The 21,849-nt window shown below is 42.4% G+C and overlaps 1 protein-coding gene across 1 annotated transcript in view; it reads right to left on the minus strand.

Annotated features, from left to right (window-relative positions):
* DLEC1 (DLEC1 cilia and flagella associated protein) overlaps nucleotides 1–21,849 on the minus strand; it is an 88,964-nt gene that overhangs the window by 1,879 nt on the left and 65,236 nt on the right. Inside the window, exons 32-38 of the mRNA XM_089673147.1 lie at nucleotides 18,919–19,041; nucleotides 18,716–18,810; nucleotides 15,577–15,667; nucleotides 14,656–14,850; nucleotides 4,339–4,500; nucleotides 4,063–4,216; nucleotides 1,344–1,467 (exon numbers count right to left, since the gene is read on the minus strand). Coding sequence (XP_089529273.1) covers nucleotides 1,344–1,467; nucleotides 4,063–4,216; nucleotides 4,339–4,500; nucleotides 14,656–14,850; nucleotides 15,577–15,667; nucleotides 18,716–18,810; nucleotides 18,919–19,041 — 944 coding nt within the window. The remainder of the gene's footprint in view (nucleotides 1–1,343; nucleotides 1,468–4,062; nucleotides 4,217–4,338; nucleotides 4,501–14,655; nucleotides 14,851–15,576; nucleotides 15,668–18,715; nucleotides 18,811–18,918; nucleotides 19,042–21,849) is intronic.

Below are 21,849 nucleotides of genomic sequence, written 5' to 3' on the forward strand. Positions count from 1 at the left end.
CAATCGAGCCACCCAGATCTCGCTCCCACTGAGAGACATAAGACAGGGGTGGTGAGGAGGACCTACTGTTAAGGGAGGCATAAATTACAGAAATGAGACCAGGGGACCCTGGGGAGTGCTGACAAACATGTTCAAAGGACGTTTTGAGGTAAGGGTATGTAGAAGTACGACGGAGGGAAAGGACCCAGTGGCGCAATTGCAAATACCGATAATATTCCCGTGGCGGGACCCCCTTTGATGCTTAAAGAGATTCCCATGAAGGAAACGTACGAGCGTTCAGAAAATCATGTACGATAACAAAGCCATGGGAGGTCCACCAAGAGAAAGAAGGGGGGTGTTCTAGGCCTGGCGGAAATAAAGGATTATATGTGATCGGCAAAAGAGGTAGAAATGATGAAATCAAATTACCCGAATATTTTACAGAATCCCAGGTTCATAAACTGTGAAGCATGACAGGGCTCAAATCCGGAGGGCGTAGCTTAGGCGGGACCCAAAGCAATGCAGTTAAGGAAAGCGGAGCACAGTTGGGTAATTCCAATAGTACCCATAATGGGATATCTGTCGTGACATGAAGCATAGACAACTGGGAAATCTGGGCCGCCAAGTAATATCTAGAAACGTGTGGGACTCCTAAACCTCCCTGCAATCTATGAGTATATAGACTGGCTCTAGGCACTCTGGGACGTTTATGAGCCCAAATAAAACTGTGAATCCGGCTTTGCAGTACACGAAGAAAAAACCGCAGGGACCTGAATAGGAAGAGTATGGAAAAAGTAAAAGCCTGCTGTTTTCTTACACAGAGCCACAGATTTTCATTATGCGGCATTACAACGTAGGTATTGTGCAGGGCAGCCGTCAGCATCCTAACAACTGCTGACATCATTGGTTGGTAAGGAGGACTTTGGGCACCTGCACAGCATCCTTGTTTGACTCAAACCCCCCCGTCACCTTTCTGTCAACACTGGGGTCACGTTATCTACGCTGGGGAGAGAAAATTAACAAGAAAAACTGCTGGAATACTAGGCACTGCTAACATGCAAAAATGTATTTACTTTGAAATAGTAAATCACCTCTAGTGTTGGGTGTCCTTTGTATATGGATGCTGTTGCAAAATGTAAAACTATTAGTCTAGTTTTTTACATTTTAGAAGAGGGTGGCTCAGGATTGCCCATAAGAAGGTGCCTTGACTGGAAAAAGGTTGGGAAACACTGATCTAAAGCATTGTAATGACTTGTATCTGACAGCAGCAGAAATCTGTGCATGGCAGTGTATAATATATGACTGTTCTGCCTTTGGCAGTTTGTAACTGTGCAAGTACACATCACCCCATTATGCTTTCCTACCTTGCTGTGAAGGCGACTAGTAACATCTCTTTACTGGCTGATGTGTGGCTGACATGAGCCTCCAGCACCCCACTGCTGGGAGAAATGGAAAAGACCTCAGTGTTGCTGTGCCTTTCTTTCTTGTCTAAAATAGACCAATAGGCATATAATTACATTACATTAACAGTTTACCACCAACAAATTCAGTGCTTTGTAAATCTTCATACCATACAACACACTTTCCCTTCCACTGACATGGAGCTGTCCTGTCATGTACAATGGGTGTATGGACATTAGGTGCATTGACAAGCATTGTGCTGTATGTTCCATTGAATTAAAAAAACACTGAATGAGAAAATCCACACAGTCAAGTAGGGCCCATTTACACCATTGTGCTGCATTAAGAGCAAGCACACGTGGAGTCCACGACTGAGGTAGAACAGAGAGGAGCTTTATTCCACAAATCACATAGAATTTCATGCTGTTGTACTTCTATGCCTGACACAATCACAATTTAACTGTGCTTATATTAACTATTATGTCTGATCACCACTTAATCACTAATACTAACTGAAGTGAAAGCACAGGATTCATTATCCAAAAAACACAAAACATAATGTGATATGAAAAGCCTATTTTTTCATTTCATGCAAGAAAGTCTGTTTGTATTTTTTTTTGGTGACTGTTCTCACAGCCACTGATCCTCGCTCCAGTTTGCAGATGGCTCCTTTAGGTAGCTGGTCCTAAAGGAGACATCTATGCAAGGCTCTCTGGAGGCAACCACTGACACACACAGCACCTGGCAAGCCATGCCCCTGCTCCCTCCTACCAGATTCTGACAGACAGCTACAGGAGCCAATTGCTAGCCTACCCTCACCTCTCCCCTCTGTAACCAGGAAATTTGGGGATAGTGTAGTAAATTATAAATCCCCTCTTTATTAAAATGAAAGTGCCACTCAAAAACAACATTTAATAAAAGCTCATCACATATATTATGTGCCGCCAGATACACAGAAGTGGTTCTGCAAATGCATCTCACTCACTCCAAACTCGCTGCCATTTATAGTTGGTCACATCAAGTTCCTGCTGCTGCCCATCTGCCACTTTTAATAAGAGCTTGGTCCATGGACTACTGCTGTACCCAGAGGGGAACACTGTCTGGAACAAAGTACTTTGGGAAATGAACTAGTCCAGTGGTGGGCAACCTTTTTTTTCAACTGAGCCAAATCTCGCCAAAACCACGATTGAAATTTATTTTGAGAGCCACATTTTTAAAACTGAAAATACATCCCCCATATAGTAATTCATCCCCCATAGTAATTCATCCCCCATAGTAATTCATCCCCCATATAGTAATTCATCCCCCATATAGTAATTCATCCCCATATAGTAATTCATCCCCCATATAGTAATTCATCCCCCATATAGTAATTCATCCCCCATAGTAATTCATCCCCCATATAGTAATTCATCCCCCATAGTAATTAATCCCCCATATAGTAATTCATCCCCCATAGTAATTCATCCCCCATATAGTAATTCATCCCCCCTATAGTAATTCATTCCCCATATTGTGTCAATTCACTTACCTTTGCTCCACGTGTTCCTCTCGCCGTGTTCCCGCGCCGTTCCGGTCTTCAGGGCGGACTGTGAGAGGAGAGGAGTTCGTCACGCTGCCCCGCCTACATCCTGACAGCCAATGTTTGCCACGCTCCGCGGGCCGGATTAAAAGGTCCGCCGGGCCGTATGCGGGTCGTAGTTTGCCCATTGCTGGGCTAGCTGCAGAGTCCTGACTTTTGGGGCGGCCGCCCAAGAGGAGGGAGGGGAGCGGGCGCCCGGCACACAGAAGAGCCGCATTAAAGTGTGTAAAGAGCCGCATGTGGCTCGCGAGCCGCGGCTTGCCGACCACTGAACCAGTCAGAAAGACAAAACAAGTCAGCGCATGACAGCGTGGTAAACGGATATGACATCAAAGCTGAAACCAGAAACAGCTGGGAGTTCGTAGTGGGTGAGATGTGAATGTAGAACCACTACTGTGTACCTGGCGGCACATAATATATACAATGAGCCTTTATTGAATGTTGCTTGTGAGTGCCCCTCTAGCACTACCTTTCTTGGTATAATGAGCAGAACAGCCAGGTAGTGCCATGTTTAAAGAACGCTAACAACATTGTTTCAGTTGCTGTAGTGTTTGTCCTTAGATCTTCAAATAATGTTAGTGCAACATACTGTATATGCAAAAGAAGTATTTTTTATTTTATGTTCTCTATTGTTAAATAAACTTTTTGGGTTGGTAGTTTCAAATTTAAAAAGGTATAAAAATGTATTAAAAGCGAGAATACCTTTGTCATAATTTTTAGCAGAAACAATATTCTTTGTACATCTGAACAAACTTCAGAATTAAATTTGCATTATTGTTCAGCGGTGTAATTGAGGCTTAAGGGAAATCGGTCACTAAAATAATTACCTCTATTAAAACGCTCAGAACTCCTCTGACATTCTCTAACCCCAACACACACAGTATACTAATTTTTGGACAGCAAATCTGAATCTGCTCAGATTCCTTGTGAGTGATGCCCTGTAACTACCACGGAGACCAGGTGAAAGAAAATGATAGCTTCCCTCTAAGCTTCTTACACTTTTTTGTGAAGTCTCTATTTACTTTGTAAAGTGATTATACAAAGACAAAAACCATCTGTAAGCAGCACTAGCATTATTTTCTGATATACATATAGTTTACCCAGCAGAGCTGTCCAGTAGCTCTTTGATCCACTTTTATTGAGGAGGAAAACCTCTCGTGTCCTTGTCTGTCCAACAAAGCATGTACCGAAATCCAACGTGTCACTTGAAAGCTGAAGCACTGGCACAGTGATATATGCATTCAGTGCCACTTGCTGTAGAGATAAACACATGGCTGGGTCATAGGATGAACTATTGTACTTCGAGCTAGAACAATGCTGAAAAATGTTTTTAGTGTTCTGTCCAGTTTCTCTCTCAGGAAGGAAAATACTCTCACCTGTGTGCTCTTATTACTATACTCAATCAGTAACTGCTGGGAAAAGTGCAGCCTCCTCTCTCCATTTTCTGACTGTAGTAGTGTCACTCCTGGCAGCATCTGATCCTCTGGATGATGTTGGTAGGTCAGTAGTTCCAGTGTGGTGCAAAAGGCCACTTTCACCTGTATAGCAGAAGCCAGAATAAAAGAGCAAATACAGGCAACAAGTAAACCGATCAGTGCTTTACTAATGCTGCCCAACAAACATGTCATACCTTAAAAAATTAAATATTGTTGCTTACCTTCTTACTTGCTTTTTACTTGCTTAAAGAATATGTAAACCCAACATTTCATATTCCTGATACAGTATGTGCCTGCTGTACCTGTTCTCTAAAAAATGACCACTTTAAGGAGGAGAGCACAGTGTGCTCAGTTCTCTAGCTATGCTGGGAATTCAGCCTGTTCTTTTCCAATGATCAGACTTGTCCTGACAGTGTACTGCTGTTTCTCCTCCCATAACTCTTATGCAGCTGAGAACAGAGGGTATGTGATCACTTATAACAAAAAAAAAAGTTATTTATAATGTTTTTTATATCTATAAAGAAATGTTTTGCCTTTCATTTCTAATTTTCAAATTTCAGCATAACTATAAAACACAAATCATAACATTAAAAAATACATTTCCTTTTAAACATACCCCCAAGAAAACTCATCTCCCCTCCATCTTCCCCTTACCCCCATTCCTTTACCCTTGGCTCCCCGTTCCTCATCACTTCTGAGTAACCTCAGAATACCCTTCTCCTTCTTCCTATCTTTCTTTCTCCTTTTTAATTATACATGTCCTCTTGTCCCCTCTTTCTCTTATTTCTCCCATTTCGACATATTTATTTGATCTCTTAAACTCATCCCATTTTTCCCACCTTTCTCGAAATCTCTCCATTTTTTCTTCTTCTATGTGGTAGAGTTCCTCCATTCTATATATATATTCTACCTTACTTATCCTGTCTTTTATTTTTGGTACATCTTGTTCCTGCCAAAATGTGGGTATCAATCCTTTTGCTGCATTTATAAGGTGAACTATCACCGAATTCTTATATTTTTTTTACTGTAGTCTCAGTTTTATGGAATAGGCATACTCCTGGATCTTTTGGGATCTTAACCCCAGTTATCGCCTGGGTTTGGGGAATTATTCCCCCCCAATATTCCTTGATTTTAGGATACTCCCACCATATATGTGCCATTGTGCCCTTAATCCCACATCCCCGCCAGCACATAGGCGATTTATCTCCATATTGCTTATGTGCCACACTCGGTGTGATGTACCACCTAGCTAAACATTTGTAGTTCATTTCATCCACCTTCTTATCTACAGCCCCATGTGCTTGTCTAAAGATTTTCTTTTTTTGTTGCTCATCAAATGATATTCTAAGTTCCCTTTCCCATTTCTCCATATACAGGAGGGAAGCGACGCCTGTTATTACAGTCAGAATTTTATAAATTCGTGAAGTACCGTGTTTCCTTTCCCTACATGTGCTAAATAATTGTTTGAATGGGTTCATATCCGCTGCTGTCCTTAAGAGCTTAGGGAGCCTTGCCACGAAGTGTCTTAGTTGAAAATGTCGCCACTCATCTAATCTAAAAAACAGCTCTTTCTTATTTTTCAGCTCCTGAAGTGAGCACATTTCCTCACCATTCATTATATCTTTTAACTGTGCATCCCATCTTATTATCCAATCACCTGAAATATTTTCTTTTTTTTCTTTCCCTGGTGGGAAAAGATCTGTATCCACCAACGGCAACAATATGTGTATAAGTGCTCGTGCTTTCTGCCAACCTACAATATTGATGTGGTAATCATACCATCCTATTTAATTGTGTCTCACTTAGTGTGTTTTCTATATTTACCCAACTTTTCCCAAGTGCTTTATGTGTCCAATCAAAAATACGTGATAATAATACTGAGTAATAATATCTCTTGAAATCCGGCACACCTAAACCCCCATTCTCTTTGTCTCTACACAGCACTTCATAACTTATTCTTGTTTTTTTACTCCCCCAAATATACCTCAATATCATTTTTTAAATTATTTTAAAGTACATTCCCCGAAGTTGTATAGGTAGCATATGAAACTTATATAGGATTTTTGTGACAATTATCATTTTTCTCAAATTTATTCATCCTATCCAGGATAGAGGTCCTACCGATAATTTCCTTAATTCCTCCTTGATCTTGTTTATTAATGGGATGTAGTTTATTTTATATAAATTCTTTAAAGACAAGGTTAATTTTATTCCCAAATATTTTCTCTTTCCTTCCATGAAAAGGGAAATTTTCTTTGTAAAGCTTTCTTCTCAGTTCTCGGGACATTAACATTTAGAATCTCAGATGGGGTTAATTTTTAAATTTGAGAACTCCCCATAATATTTCATTATTTTCATTAAGTTGAGTAATGTCAGCCTAGGATTGACCACATAAATTAGCATGTCATCAGCATACGCTGCTACCTTATGTTCTGTCTCTCCTATCCTACTCCCTTTTATATCTATGCTATTTCTTACTGTAGCCAAAAGAGGTTCTAAACATAAACCAAACAACAAAGGCGAAAGTGGGCACCCCTGCCTTGTCCCATCATGCATCTTGAAGAATTCCGATAGCGTGCCATTGACCTTTACTGCTGCAGAGGTTGAGTATATAGCTTCCTTATCCACTCCCTCATTTTGGGGCCTATCCTCAGAACTTCCAGTGTGTCTAACATAAATCCCCAATCCACCCTATCAAAAGCCTTCTCTACATCCACTGATAAAATCAGTATGGGGGATTTTTTGCTCTTACCTCTTTGTATGAGAAGCAGTGATCTCAACCCACTGTCTCTTCCCTCCCTCCTGGGGACAAATCCCACTTGATCTATATGAATCCATTCCGGCATTAGGTCTTTCAACCTGTTTGCCAGTTCCTTTGCTAAATATGCATATCAAATTATATGCAAAGATATATGCCTGTAGCTAGCACATTGGGTCCCATCTTTTCCCTCTCTCTGAATGATTGTGATATGAGCTTGCAAGGATTCTTATCTCATTTCCACCCCCTCTCCTAATGCGTTCATGTATAAACTCAGTTTAGGTACTAATTGATTTTTAATTTTTTTTATAATATCTCACAGTATACCCATCTGGCCTCGACCTCCTCCCCGATATTGTACTCTTTAGTGCTACTTGGATTTCCTCCTGCGTTATAGGTTTCTCTAGGCAGCTTAACCGTTCTTCCCCCTAGTCTCGGCAATCCCGCCTCTTTTAAGTATATCTGTCTATTTCTAATGATTTCTTCCTCTTCTCCTTTTGACCGCTGTGGAATAACATCATATAGTTTACTGCAATATTTTGTAAATACGTTAGCGATATCAGTGGTTGAGTAGACCAGTTCTCCATTATCGTCTTTAATTTTTTCTATATAATTCCTTGAATTCTTATTTCTCTGTACTCTCATTAAATATTTCCCTGGTTTATTCCCCCACCGATATCTCTCTCTTGCCATCATGTTGAATGTTCTCCTCGCTTCTTCCTCCATTAAATTACACAATTCCTCTTGCTTATTTATTATACTTTGTTGAATCTCTTTTGTTATTCTCTTTTTATGTAACTGTTCTAATTTGTATAGATCCCTTAAAAGCATATTAATTATCTTATTTCGTTCCTTTTTTTTTTTACCCCAATCGCTATCAAACTTCCCCTGACGTATACCTTATGTACTTCCCACACCGTGGCCATTCAAACTCCTTCAGTCTCATTTCTTTCAAAGTATTTTTCTATTTCTTTTTTTATTCTCTGTTCTATCTCATGATCCTGAAGGAGAGTCTCATTTAATCTCCACATGTTTAACTTATTCTGCTCTCTTCCCCATAATAACTTCATTGTAACAAGTGCATGGTCCGATATGGTTATAACTTCTATATGTACTTTGACCAGCATTCCAAAAGTCTATGGTCCATCAATATATAATCTAATCTCGAATATGTCGCATGTGGCGGAGAGTAGAACATATAGTCCATGTCTTTGGGATGTTTAACTCTCCAGACATCCACAAATTGACATTGATATAAAATTCTTTCTATGGATTTCAGAGATTTACCTTCCTCTCTCTGCACAAGCGACGTCGTGTCAATCTGGGGGTCCATGCAAAAATTAAAATCTCCTGCCACAATTAGTTTGCCTGTTTTAAAATCCAGAAGTCTTCTCAATACACTTTTCAGATAGGCCACTGGATTTCTAGTGGGGCAATAAATATTTGCCAATGTACACTCTATTTCCTGTAATTTCCCCCTTGAGAACAAAAAACGCCCCTCAGGATCCTCCAACTTCTCTTCCAGCTTAAACATTACATTTTTAGCTATGCCAATTGCCACTCCTTTAGAATGCCTAGTTAGTGAATCTGCATAAAACTAGGTTGGGTATAACTTCACATTTGTTTCCTGTAATAAGTGAGTTTCCTTTAAACACACTATTGCAATAGATCGTTGTTGTAATTCTCTGAGGATTTTATGCCTTTTCCCCGGAATGTTTAGTCCCTTGACATTATAGGTCATAAAGTTAACCTCCTCCATTTCCCATAAGTGTTTTTCCTCCTCCACCAGCGAGAGTACCTTCATCCTTCCAGAGGAACACGGAGCTAACCCCTACATAATTACCCATTCCCCTCCCTTCCCCTCTCCCACCCACCCCCTAACTCTCCACAACTCCCCCTAGGCTTTTAACTTGCCTACAAATCATCTGTGGTCCTAGTCCCACCATTGATTCAGGGCCTAGGGTGGAGCTATGACCACATATGCCTCTCCAGTCCGTGTTCCCAAATTCAAAGCTGCATTTCTGGATACCTGTCCTACTTCCTGTTTCCTGCCTTTCCAGAAAAAAAAAATTCTTTGCTTAGCCTAGGAGGAGGGGAATATCCTGGGATATCTATTTTCTGTAGTTCAAATCTCTCACAAAAGTCTCTAAAGTCCTCCGGGAATCTCAATCTTGCAGAACGACAAATTTTCCATCCAATCAGGCATGCTAAGAATCCCCAGCTGTATCGAACATTCTGCTTTCTAATCTGTTCCAGCAATGGTTTCAAGGTTCTCCTTCTCTTCAATGTTTTCACTGATATAAATTATCTGCAAAAATCTGTAAATTTGCTTCTCCATATTTAATTATTGGTCTTCCCTTTTTCTTCTTCCAAAGCTCAGTTTTGTCTCTTTAATAATGTAATCATACAATCACAACCCTTGGATTTTCGTTTCTGCTTCCTTGGAGTCTTCCTGTTCTGTGCACTCTTTCAATCTTCAGAGGCTCTGTTGCTGATCTGTCCATTGTATTAAGCATTTTCACTGTTATTTCCATCAAGTCTTCCCCTTGTGAAGTCTCAGGCAGACCTCGTATCCTCAGGTTACATCTTCAATCTCTATTCTCCTGATCTTCCAGTTCGTATAGCAGATTCCTTTGTTCTTTTCTCATTCCTTCCATCTGTTTTTCTAATTTTGTTATTACTTGGGCATGTTTATCTAATATCTCCTCTGTCTCCTTCACCCTTGACAATACTTGCCCCAGGTCTTTGTGTATTTTCGCCATCTCCTGTTTCATGGATCTTTCCAGACCCTTAAACATTTCTGCTATTTCGGCTTTCGTAGGCATCTATGAGGTCTTCTCTTGCTCTTCTGGACTCTCAATAACCAACACGTATTCTATGTCTTCAACTTCTATATTTTGACTGATATTCATAGACAATCTGGAGCAATCGCCATTAGTGTTTTCCATCTCCAGTCTTTCACTTACTCCCCGTTGTCTCTCTGGGGTTTGTTTCTCTTGTGAGGGTATATATTTTTTAATTGAACTTGCTTGGGATGACTTTGGCCCTGCCCCGCTTTTCCACTTTACATTTCATAATGTTAGTGAGTTTTTTGTATTTTTTTCTCGAGACCGGGGTTACATCTACGTGAAATTTAGGGTTGTATCCCTCCAGGGGTAGTCCCTCTTAGGTATTTTCCTTTCCTTCCTTCCCCCCTGTACCGATTTCCTCTTAAGGGGTCTCTGGGGTCTTTATCCCTCTTGTGTCTCTCTTTCAGCTCCTTCTGGGCCCCCTGGGTGATCCCACCCTAATGATCTTTACACCATATGTTTTTGACTCACCATCTTCTGTCGCCCATGGTCATCTTTTCAGCTCCATGTTACTTCAACTAAGGCGGATACGGACAGCCTCTCCCAGAGACTACTACCACAGTCTCCCGATCAGAGTACACTTCTGCAATGGTGGTTATTAGGGGGGGGTCACCCTTCATGGGTGTCCTCGGGTCTTTAGGCAGTAACAAGCCTGTGATAGATGAGCCTAGATCTCCTCCTTCGTGTCAGCCCGGCCGGCGTCTCTGCCTCCCAGTACTCCTCTGTGGCAGACACGTGACTGCCTGGTGTCCTCTGAACTCCGGCAGAGTCCGCCTCCTCTCCGACCGACTGGCCCCTCACTCTCCTTCCTCCACTTCAACACCGCCACCGCTGGCCAGCCGCACAGGGGACACCAATCTCCCGCCAGGCCTCCGCAAAGGAATGATACCATGCTCGGGTAAGTTACCTCCTCCTAGGCATTTCTGGCTAGCAGGTCACTGGGAATGCCTACCGTCCGGGAGCGCTCACACTGAGCTCCCTCTCCGCGCTATGTTCAGGCTCCTCCCCCTCAAAATACCCCTTTCATTTCTATTTTAAACATAATGGGTTGTTTTCAAACATGAGGGTTTACAACCATTTTAAAGTGATATTAAACATATAATGTTAAATTGCCTTGATCACCTCTTTTCATGTATCATGCAACTGTATTTAACTTAATATAAAAAAGCTTCCTTATTTAATGATTGCTGTTTATTAAAAGCAACAAAGTGTTTTAAAGCTTATTACAAACCTATAGTTCAAGGCAAACTTTTATTATTGTTTTGCAATAACATAGTGTAGGCGAAGTTCATTTCACTTTGTTCGCACTGTAAAGATATCTAGAGAAGGTTCTGACAAATGTGTCACACCTCTCCAGCCTGTCTCTATGGTGCAGACCCGGACTAACCATAGGGTACACCGGCATTTGCCCAGGAGGGGGCAATGGGTTTACATGTCCGGGCCGCACAGTGGGATGTAAGCGGCGACCATGGCCAAACACTAACCTTCTGCTATGTAGCCATGCCTGTGTCCGCTCCCTGCTCTGCTAATAGGCAGGGTTGTCTTTACTCTCAGGACAGTAGAGTGGATGGAGGTGTGGGTCAGGGATATTCCAATCAGTGTGATATACGCCGGATCCCGGTGATCGACGCTCTGCTCTCTGTGTGACTGACGTGGAGCAGCAGATCAGAAGTGAATGGGGGCAGGGATCCAGCTCTGCCTGTGTCACTGTGTCCCTCCCTCAGGGCCCTGGGTCTGGCTCACCCCCAGCCAAGTGTATGTCCCACAGGAAGAGATCAGGCTCCTCTGCTTCCCAAATTGAGAGTACCAGCTGCCCCCTCCTTGCCAGGCTCCCAGCTCTGATCAGTACAGATGGTTCTGATCCAGTGTCCTTCCAACCGTTCCAGGCTGTCCAGGGTCCCCTCTGACACTGTTCCCTGCCCTCTACTCCCCTGACCCTGTGTGGGAGCACTCTACTGTTCCTGCACCTCCCATCTACCCTGCATCCCGCACCCCATACTGGTCTACTCTACAGAACCTTGAACCCCTCACTATACATTCTGCCCCCACCCTATAGAACATTACACCCCTCACTGTTCGCCCTTACCCCACCCTTTGCTATTTACCCTGACCTGCCCTATAAAACCATGCACTCCTCACTATTCACCTGCCCCCACGCTGTATAGCACTGCACCAATCAGTATTCCCCCTGACCCAATCTATAGAGCACTGCACCTCTGACTATTCACCCTGTCCCCACTCCATATATCAATTCACTTTTCACCCTGCCTCCACCCCATACTGATCCAGTCTGTATAACACTGCACCCCTGCCTATTTAACCTTCACCTACTCCATACTGCTCCACATTATATAACACTGCACCCCAACTATTTACCCTTCTCCAAGCCCATACCGATCCACTCTGTTTAACGTTGCACCCTGATTATACAATGGAGCACCAATCATCCACATTTATAACTCTGCACCCATTACTATGCGCCCTTCCCCCCACCCTATGCAGCCGCTTTCCAGTACTGGTAAGGCCTAATTTGTCATACACTGTACTTCAGTATTACCCTATTAATCATTACAGTGCCCCTTTACAGTGCAGTCCCCTTTATATCACAGTGCCCCTTTACATTACAGTGTGGAGGACCTACTTCGTGAATATCCCATCATCAACAGACCCCGCAAAATATGTCTGCCCCCCCATTCTCTCCCTCCCCCCAGTCCCTGGAAAAATTGGCTCCGCAGTCTAAAATGCCCAGTCCTGTTTTTTGTTCCAGTCCAGGTCTGCTATGGTATCTATGTGCTGGGACTAACAGGGAGGTGAAACCTTCATCAATCAGCATTTTACATCCTGCCCCCACAGTGTTTAGCAATACGAAGGCATGGGACTGTCATTTACCACTGTATATACACTCATATGTGTGATTCTATAATCACACAGCTGGAGCATGCTCAGTAGATGTGGCAATGACTTGTCTACACATTCTCAGGCTGCAGCAGGGACACAGATAAGGAGGGAGAGACAGTGGATAGCAGGATCAACCAGGCTTTTTATAATCTACAGAAAATGAATGCTCTAGTGGCAAAGTGAGTATGCACACTATGTAATATAGCATGCATATAATGATATAGAGCAAGTTTTTAATGATTTGGGTTTAATGACACTTTCAAAATCCTACCTAGCTCTCCCCTTCTATGTAATGTTAGGGAGAGGGCTAGGGAGTTATTATATTTAACGTAATTAATCCTGTCTGTTCTGTGCTGGTAGATCTCATTATTAGTTGTTTGAGTGGTACATTGTTAATGCACTTTCCTTCCTCAGTTTGTCCCTCTAATTGCACTTTGAAACTGTTCAGAATATTATGCAAATTGCCTGTAAATTCCTATGTATAAATATTTCCAAAGGTAAAGACATACTGTATATTTTTTAGGTATGCTGCATGAATTAGAATACAAAGGGGTTCTCAAACTGACTGTAAAAGTAAAAAACTGGATGTGTTTGGGAATTTCTATTTTTGGGACAGCTCTGGCAAAGATTATTGCTGCCAGATCACTCTCTATTTAGATATTTACAATTGAGGCATGTGCATCAATCAGAATTTGTCTTGAACCCAATCTTGTTGACATGGACTTGCTTAAAACTGTATCTACTATTTATGCTGAGCTACAGACCTCTGGGTTTGCAGCGCTTAAGTGTATTGCAAGCTGGAGGGGGATGATGATGAGATTTAGAGGTTATGTGATCTACCTCTTTCCAACACTTAAGCTGGCCATACATTTAAAATCCCCTGCTTGAACATCTGAAGTTCGATCAGTGTGTGGCCTTTTCCACCTTATAGAAGTTCATTGTTTAACTGACTTTTGTCGAATGGACACGTTGGAAACTTTTCCAATGATCAGAACTAGTATCCCCATTGGAAGATTTCCCCTCTATTCCTGTTTTGGTGTCAACCAAAATTCTGGATTTTCTTTAACTTTTGATGATAATGGTAAACAGGAGAGATAGAGAGGGTAAATTTTCCTAACAGGGGCACAGCCAGCAATAAAAACCTGATAGGGAGAGGTGGTGGATTTTGTCTCCTCTAACCTCTTTTCCTATCTCCAGACCATCTTACTGGAATTGGTTACATATTGGCCCCTACCAAAGTGAATCACACTTTGATGGAATTACTGTTCTGTTATGCCCATAAAACCATCATTCTCTGATGGAAAAAAGAAAGAACAGCCCACACTTTCCTACTGGAAATCACTGGTTAATGATGCCCTGCCTCTCTATAAAGCAACGCATGAGGTTACGGGATGTCCAAAAAAGTTTAGCAAAATCTGGGCTTTTATGTTCCACAGAAAAACGTTGATCACATGAGTGCTATGGGATTGACTGTGTCCTGGGCTTTTTCGGTGGCTACTCCTTAAGTTTTAAAAATTCACTGTGTTACACAGAATAAAAAGACAAAAGGCCACATGCTCTGACATACTACCTGGTTGTTTTGCACACTGGATATTTGTTTACTTTTTTTTTGTTTGTGTTTTTAAGTTGGACACCTAGTGTAAATTGTGCACCTGAATGTTAGAATTGCAACTTTGTAAACGGCAAAACCTTAATAAAAAGAATTTACAGAAAAATATATAGCTTTAAAATAATATAAAGTATTTCCTTTACCAATGTATTTTGTTGTGGGTGGAGAACCATCTGCCCTCCCCGCTCTTCGCGGTCACTCTGAGATGTCCGGACACTTTTGTTTGGATCAATGGCAGAAACAGAGAATGGTTTGGACAGAAGTAGCTGGAAGTATAGAGGAGTCTCTGTGCAGTTGATCAGTTTCAGGCTCCGAGTTGTTTTAATGTCAGTTAAAATCTAGGGAGGAAATATAACATGGGAATTAATGTTAACTGATGGCTTTCTGCTCAGGACCTATGTGTCATTGGGGAATCATTGTGGCACTGAATTCAAAGACTTCAGCAAAGCTGCTTAAAACTTGCCAAAGCTTTACAAATGTTTTGCAACAGCTTGCTATACACAGTGCTCTGATACAAGCCAAAGCATGTGAGAACAAGGTCTCATTGTGCTCATCAAAAAACATGCTGCTCTCTTCTGATCATGTATTAGGCTGGTGACTGCAGCAATTACATTTTGCATTTCCTCAATTTATAGTGTGTAAATATAATTCCTTGCAACTGTAAATAACCCCCACACACCAAAATAATCCTTCCAACCCAGCAAATTAAAATCGTATGTTTTGGGCGTCAGGCCACTTGGTGTTGCCATCTGAAACGCAATTCACAGTTGACAGGCAGCTGGAAGGGGATATGTCCATCCTCACCACCTCTTTTAACCCTGTAAAGCCTGCACGACTGCACCACAACTACACGCATTGCACAGAGTTGTAGGACTGTTGTGGCATGACTTTCCAAGGATTATCATTTTTGCTGTGGCTTCAATGCATGCATTTGTACAACTCCCTCCAGCTCCACAGCTACACAACATTTTTACCACTCTCCAACAGGAAGTGTAAATTAGGTCTAAGTGTCTATAGTTGCATAAAACTTAACAGTAATCAAAGACATCAGTTTTGATACTAACAGGAGAGATTTTCCTGTCTGGGATGAGGTCACTTGCCACAGAATAAAACACCAGCCCTTCCTCATCATCGTCTTCCACTTCTACGGTGAGCCTGCAAAGGAAGAAAAAGACTCACTATATCAACATCTGGCAACTGTTAGGTGTTGGTTCTAAGAAAAAATATTCACAACTTAACCCACTATCTAATCATTCAGTTCATGCCTGTTTCAAAGTGGAGAAGGGATTTAAATACATCCATATCTAAGGGAAGTTTGGTCGATGTTTACAATTAATATTGCTTCTCTTCCCTTCAGATTGGCACATCTCAAAGCTGTGCAATTTGATAAATCTCATAAATACCCTTCCCTCAAACACCCCATTTTCTTATTCTCCTTAGTTCCTATATGGAAAAATGTTTCCTTTCACTGACCGCTTAAGATACTCTGTGGGACTTTATTTCAAGCCCAGCACTTTACACTTCACCACCCTAATACCTATAAGAATTATACAGAAAACCAACACTTAACAATCAAGATTTTTCATGTCACTATCGGAGACTGCATTATCTCCCTTATACTTGACGTTCAATGTCCTGCTTCATAAGATGGAATTTTTTAGCATGCTATTTACCCAACATATATTTTGGAAGAAATGTGATAAATGTGAGCTTTATTCTTCCTGTTTATCAACAATGTATGTCCAAACTATAAGCCTATATGCCGTATCTCTGTAAAATGCTTTCAAAAACATAATAAGGTTAAGGTCTTAACCTTAATAAGACTAAGGTCTTCTCTGAAGCCCGCCTCACCACCTGCCCCCTTGACCCTGTCCCCTCACAACTCCTACGATCACCCTCCTCCTCCATCCTACGCTCCCTCACACACATCTTTAATCTTTCCCTCTCTACTGGCACATTCCCCTCCCCTCTAAAACACGCGCACATCACTCCCATACTCAAAAAACCCTCCCTGGATCCCACCGATCTGAACAACCTTAGACCCATCTCCCTGCTGCTATTTATATCCAAACTCCTAGAGCGCTTAGTCTATAATGGCCTGAGTTCCCACCTCACCGACAACAACCTCCTTGATCCCCTACAGTCTGGCTTCCGCCCCCTACACTCCACCAAAACTGCCCTACTCAAACTCACCAATGACCTACTAACCGCCAAAGCTAATGGCCACTATTCAATGCTCCTCGACCTCTCTGCGGCTTTCGACGCAGTTGACCACCCCCTCCTCCTCAAAAAACGACACTCTCTTGGCCTCAGAGACTCTGCTCTCTCCTGGCTCTCTTCCTATCTATCACAGCGCTCCTTCAGTGTTACCTATAATGCTGCCACCTCCTCTTCACTCCCCCTCTCTGTTGGGGTCCCTCAATGCTCTGTCCTTGGACCCCTTCTCATCTCCATCTACACCTCCTCCCTTGGCCAACTGATACACTCTCATGGCTTCAACTACCATTTCTATGCCGATGACATGCAAATCTATCTCTCTACCCCTCACCTCACCCCTTCAGTCTGCGCCCGTATCACAAGCCTACTGAGCGACATATCGGATTGGATGTCACTCCACTTCCTCAAATGAAATCTTTCCAAAACTGAGCTCCTAGTTTTCCCCCCAGCCCGCGCCCCTCCCCGACTTCTTCATCAAGACCAACAACACCACCATCAGACCCTCCCCTCAAGCCCGAGTACTAGGTGTTATCCTAGACTCCAATGTGTCCTTCCAGCCCCAGGTCCATTCGCTGACAAACTCATGTAGACTTCACCTCCGCAACATCTCCAAAATACGTCTGTTCCTAACCCTGGAAACCACTAAGCAACTCTTTCACTCCCTTATTATATCATGCCTCGACTACTGTAACTCCCTCCTCAGCAGCTTACCTCACCGCAGGCTATCCCCGCTTCAGTCTATCTTGAATGCTGCGGCCAGACTCATGCACCTTACTAACCGCTCCGTATCTGCCACCCCCCTCTGCCAATCCCTCCACTGGCTTCCGATTGCCCAACGGATAAAATTCAAAATACTAACATTGACGTATAAAGCTATTCATAATACTGCCCCAAACTACATCACCGATCTGGTATCCAAATACCACCCAAAACCTCCTACTCTCTAGTTCCCTGGTCTCCTCCTCCCATGCCTGTCTACAGGACTTCTCCAGGGCCTCCCCATCCTCTGGAACTCCCTACCCCAATCCATCAGACTATCACCTACTCTTCTCACCTTTAGGCGCACTCTGAAAACCTATCTCTTCAGGGAAGCCTACCCCGCCCTCAGCTACTTACTGAACTCCTCCACTCTTCCTACCACTCCATCCCCCACTGCTATTTCTTCCTGTATCACTATCCCCTCCCTCCTAGATTGTAAGCTCCAAGGAGCAGGGCCCTCGAACCCCTCGTGTATTGAATCGTATTGTTACTGTACTGTCTCGTGTACTGTCTCCCATTATAATGTTATAATGTACAGCACTGAGCAAACTGTTGGCGCTATATAAATCCTGTATAATAATAATACCATTAAAATGAAATATAAACAAGGCAATTATATTGACATTATGAAAAAATAACAGCAAATTTGTGTTTGTATGTTTGTGAATTTTTAAACCCAACTCCAGCCAGCCACTGTCAGAATTTTCTTGCTGTTATTTCTCTTCACTTCCTGTTCTAGTGAGACGGGAATCAGAGGCACAGCAAGACAAGGGGAATCACTGCAATGGAGACAGTAATGACTATTTACTATGTTGCTACAAATGAATGGGCTTCCTTAACACAATGCATGTTCATTTGTGACACAACGTGCATTGACACATTAAACATGCATTTATTGCACCACAACAGACCAGGCTAATGTGAATAAAAGTTCAGTAAGAATTACCAGACTGATTAAACAAAAACCCAAATCCTTTGGTAGGTAAAACAAATCCTATATACTACAAGTCATGTAGGCTGATTTCCTTAAGTCCAGCTTTAAAATAATGACTGCAAAGTAATATATGTAACCATGCACAATCCTACTAAGCTCTGTCACATTCTACAGTAAGAAGTATGAAGGTTAAATTGCAAATAGAACATTACTGAAGGGTTTTACATGTCAATTTATAATGCCCCAAATTGACTACAGAGTCTCGCAGCAGTCTGTTAAAAGTATGTACTCACAATGCCGGCTTCACAAATGCCTGAAGCTCCATTTTGATTGGCTCTACCCCATATCCATGCTGTCTTTTTACTCTCCCAGGGACCAGTTTTGCTGACTGAAAGTCAGAGAGATGAATGTACACAAATATATGCATTTTAAATTCACGAAGAGAAACAAATCAAGTCACATTTGAATGAAACCAGAATTATTAAAATACATTTACCTTGTCATCCAAGCTCAGAAATCCCAGGGCATATCCACTACATTCTACCTTCTTGATGACCCCAGAGAGCATGAGAGGAGTGAAAGACACGTGTATGCTACTGTAAGCGCCAGCAGGAACAATCTGCAATACAAAACACAAAGTCTATAGCTACCACTGTAACATAAAATTAAAGCTACTGATAAACCAAAGCAACCATAACATCCCTTAAAAATAGAGTATGTTTCAGCTATAAATTTAAAAAGGAACTTCACTGAAAAATGGAGGTTCCGCTCTTCCTCCCCCCCCTCTTCTACTTTTAAAACGTATTTTATTTTAGCAGGGGGTAGATACAGGTACCCACTCCCCCATGGGTGTGTGGACTCCTGCGGAATGCCCAGAGCTGAGACTAGAGGCTGCAAAGATGTGTGTAGTGCATATTTATGTGAGGAACAGTCAGATAGAAGAAAAAGAAGGTATAATGTGAACAGGAGGATTGGTGTGAGATTGTCTTGTACTGGGAAAGTGGAGAAAGATGTGTAGACAGAGGGAGGGGGAATGAAAAACAAAAAACAGCCGCAAGAGCAGACTGTAAAAAGACGGTTCTATATAAACTCAAGCAGAGAAGTATTATTTAAAATTTAATACAAAAACTTTATTGCAAACCTTCTGAGGTAAACAGACACACAGAACACACGATAGTCAATAAAATAAGCAGTCCAAACTGCAATGTCAACAGGCAGTCAGTAACATCAATTAAAGCAGCCAAGAGTCACACTAATGCCTAAATAAATGCCACTGATGAAAAACAAGGCCTTGCTAGGGGTCAAAAGAAGCCAGTAGAAATATGCTATAAATATAATAGATATGAAGAGGAAAATAGAGCCACCAATGTCCTGGGTGCTGCAGGGCAATGCCCTTTATCATGAGTGATCACATAATTCTGAGATTGGGCCTGTAAATTCCAGTTACCCTAGAGTAGAAAATCCTGGGGACCATGTAGTAAGTGCGGGGGGCAGAGTCAATTGGGCACAACTATAAAATTGAATCACAAACAACAAAGATAATCCAGGCAACAGGCACCATCCAGTAGGTGTATAGTAAATATAAGTTAAGAGGTGATTCCAATTGGATGAGGTGGAGTCCTGAAATTGTCCACAACATGTTAAGCCAGGGAAATGGAAAGAGTTTCAGCTGCTCCGACTGTATGCATGTAATATAAACCATGTATGCTGCTCTTAAGTGACACGGCAATCTGACAGCTCAGCAGATGACCTTGAGCTGACACAAGTCCAGCTAAGGTGGAAGATGAGAGTAGATAATCACATAGAAAGATCACAGTTGAATCACTCACCAGGAGTGTATCAAACACTCCAAGACTTGGTAATGAATAGTTGATCTCTCTGCAAGCTTCCATTAAATGCTACCTGCATCAGGCTGCGTTACTCCCTGTGAATGTGGGTCCAAATATGACTCCCAGGAAAGGCAGTTTACAAGGTATTGCAATGTTTTAGGCATTGCACACATGGTTCCAAATCTGCCTTGCTTGTTCACATGCTTGTGAAGACGCATGTGGACATCACGTCCGGGTGCGATGACGTCATTACGTTGACGCGTTTCATTCGCCAATCACTGCAGACTTTGCCGGACTTGTTTTGTTTTGCATTTTGCTCAGTTATAACCTACATCTTTATTTATGATGAGACAGAGAGTCAATATGTAGGCTGGTCTCTCTACTTAGGTGGCTACTCTTTCATTATTACAGGAGGGGAAATGAACCAGAGGTGAAATGAGCCAGTGCAGCAGAACTATGTGAAAGTAGTTTATCAGGAATGAACGTGGAGTGACCCGAGAAGAAGAGCAAGTTGATGGGGGTGGAGAGAGCTCAATGAAGGTGGAGAGGGTTAATATGTTACACTCAGTAGTAAAGATAAGGGAGACTTAAAGCGAAGCAGCAGAAGCTCCCAGCGTGACCCCCTTTCCCTACATATTAACAGTGTGCATATGACCCTTCTGCCCACCCCTTATCCCAGCCTTGAGTACAGGACACAAGCTGAGTAGTCATAGACCCTGAGACATCCCCAAGCAATGAGAAGGGTGAACAACAACTAAGCAAAAAGAACTGTGCCAACAGCAACAAAGTTCAAAAGACCCAACTTTAGAATGCTGTTGCAAGAACCTTGTAACTGAAAGTTGAATCCACAAGACTCAACATCCACCAAGTAAAACTTTAAAAAGGTATGAACAGAGGATCAGCTTGCGACCTTACAAAGCTGGGCTACAGAGACGTGGTGAAGAGAGAACAAACAGGGGGCACATAGGCCTAGTGCAATACCATCAAAAATGTTTAATAAGAAATAAAAGTAGGTGTTGTACTCACAAACGACAGTAAAGTCAAAGGCACGTCCTAAAAGAACAGCTTGGTCAACACTGCGCTACGTGACTGTCCGCAATCGGAAGTGTAGACATCCAATAGGCTGATGCGTTACGAGGACTTGACTCTTCCTCAGAGGGCTCTTACCCGTTTTTAAAAAAAAAAAATCTCTGGCTTCACTCTACCTTGTCAGAACCTTTATTCAAGGTGTATGTCAGATTAGGCTCCCCTTACATCACCTTATGCTTCCTAGGGACTGCAATTTGCTTCTCTCTGCCCTGAAGAATCTACCCTTTGAACACATCAGAGATATGCTCTTAGATGATCTCTCTCCTGCAAAGCGATATTTTTAGTTGCTGCCACATCTCTCAGATATGTCACTTCCTAAGCAGTGGTGTATTTATCCCTTGTGTTCTGGTGCCTCCATCTGCCACCGCTGCCCACCAACTCCCCCACAACCACCACCCTCTGCCACCACCACCCACCAACACCCCTGCCCCCGTGACCACTACTTTCTGCTACCGTAGTGGCAGTGCCAAGCTTCGGCTGCTCCCAGGCAGCACTCACCCATCAGCGGA

Source organism: Staurois parvus, unplaced genomic scaffold (assembly GCF_062004578.1).
Source record: "Staurois parvus isolate SC_StPar_1 unplaced genomic scaffold, SC_StPar_1.0 ptg000136l, whole genome shotgun sequence".
NCBI lineage: Eukaryota > Metazoa > Chordata > Amphibia > Anura > Ranidae > Staurois > Staurois parvus.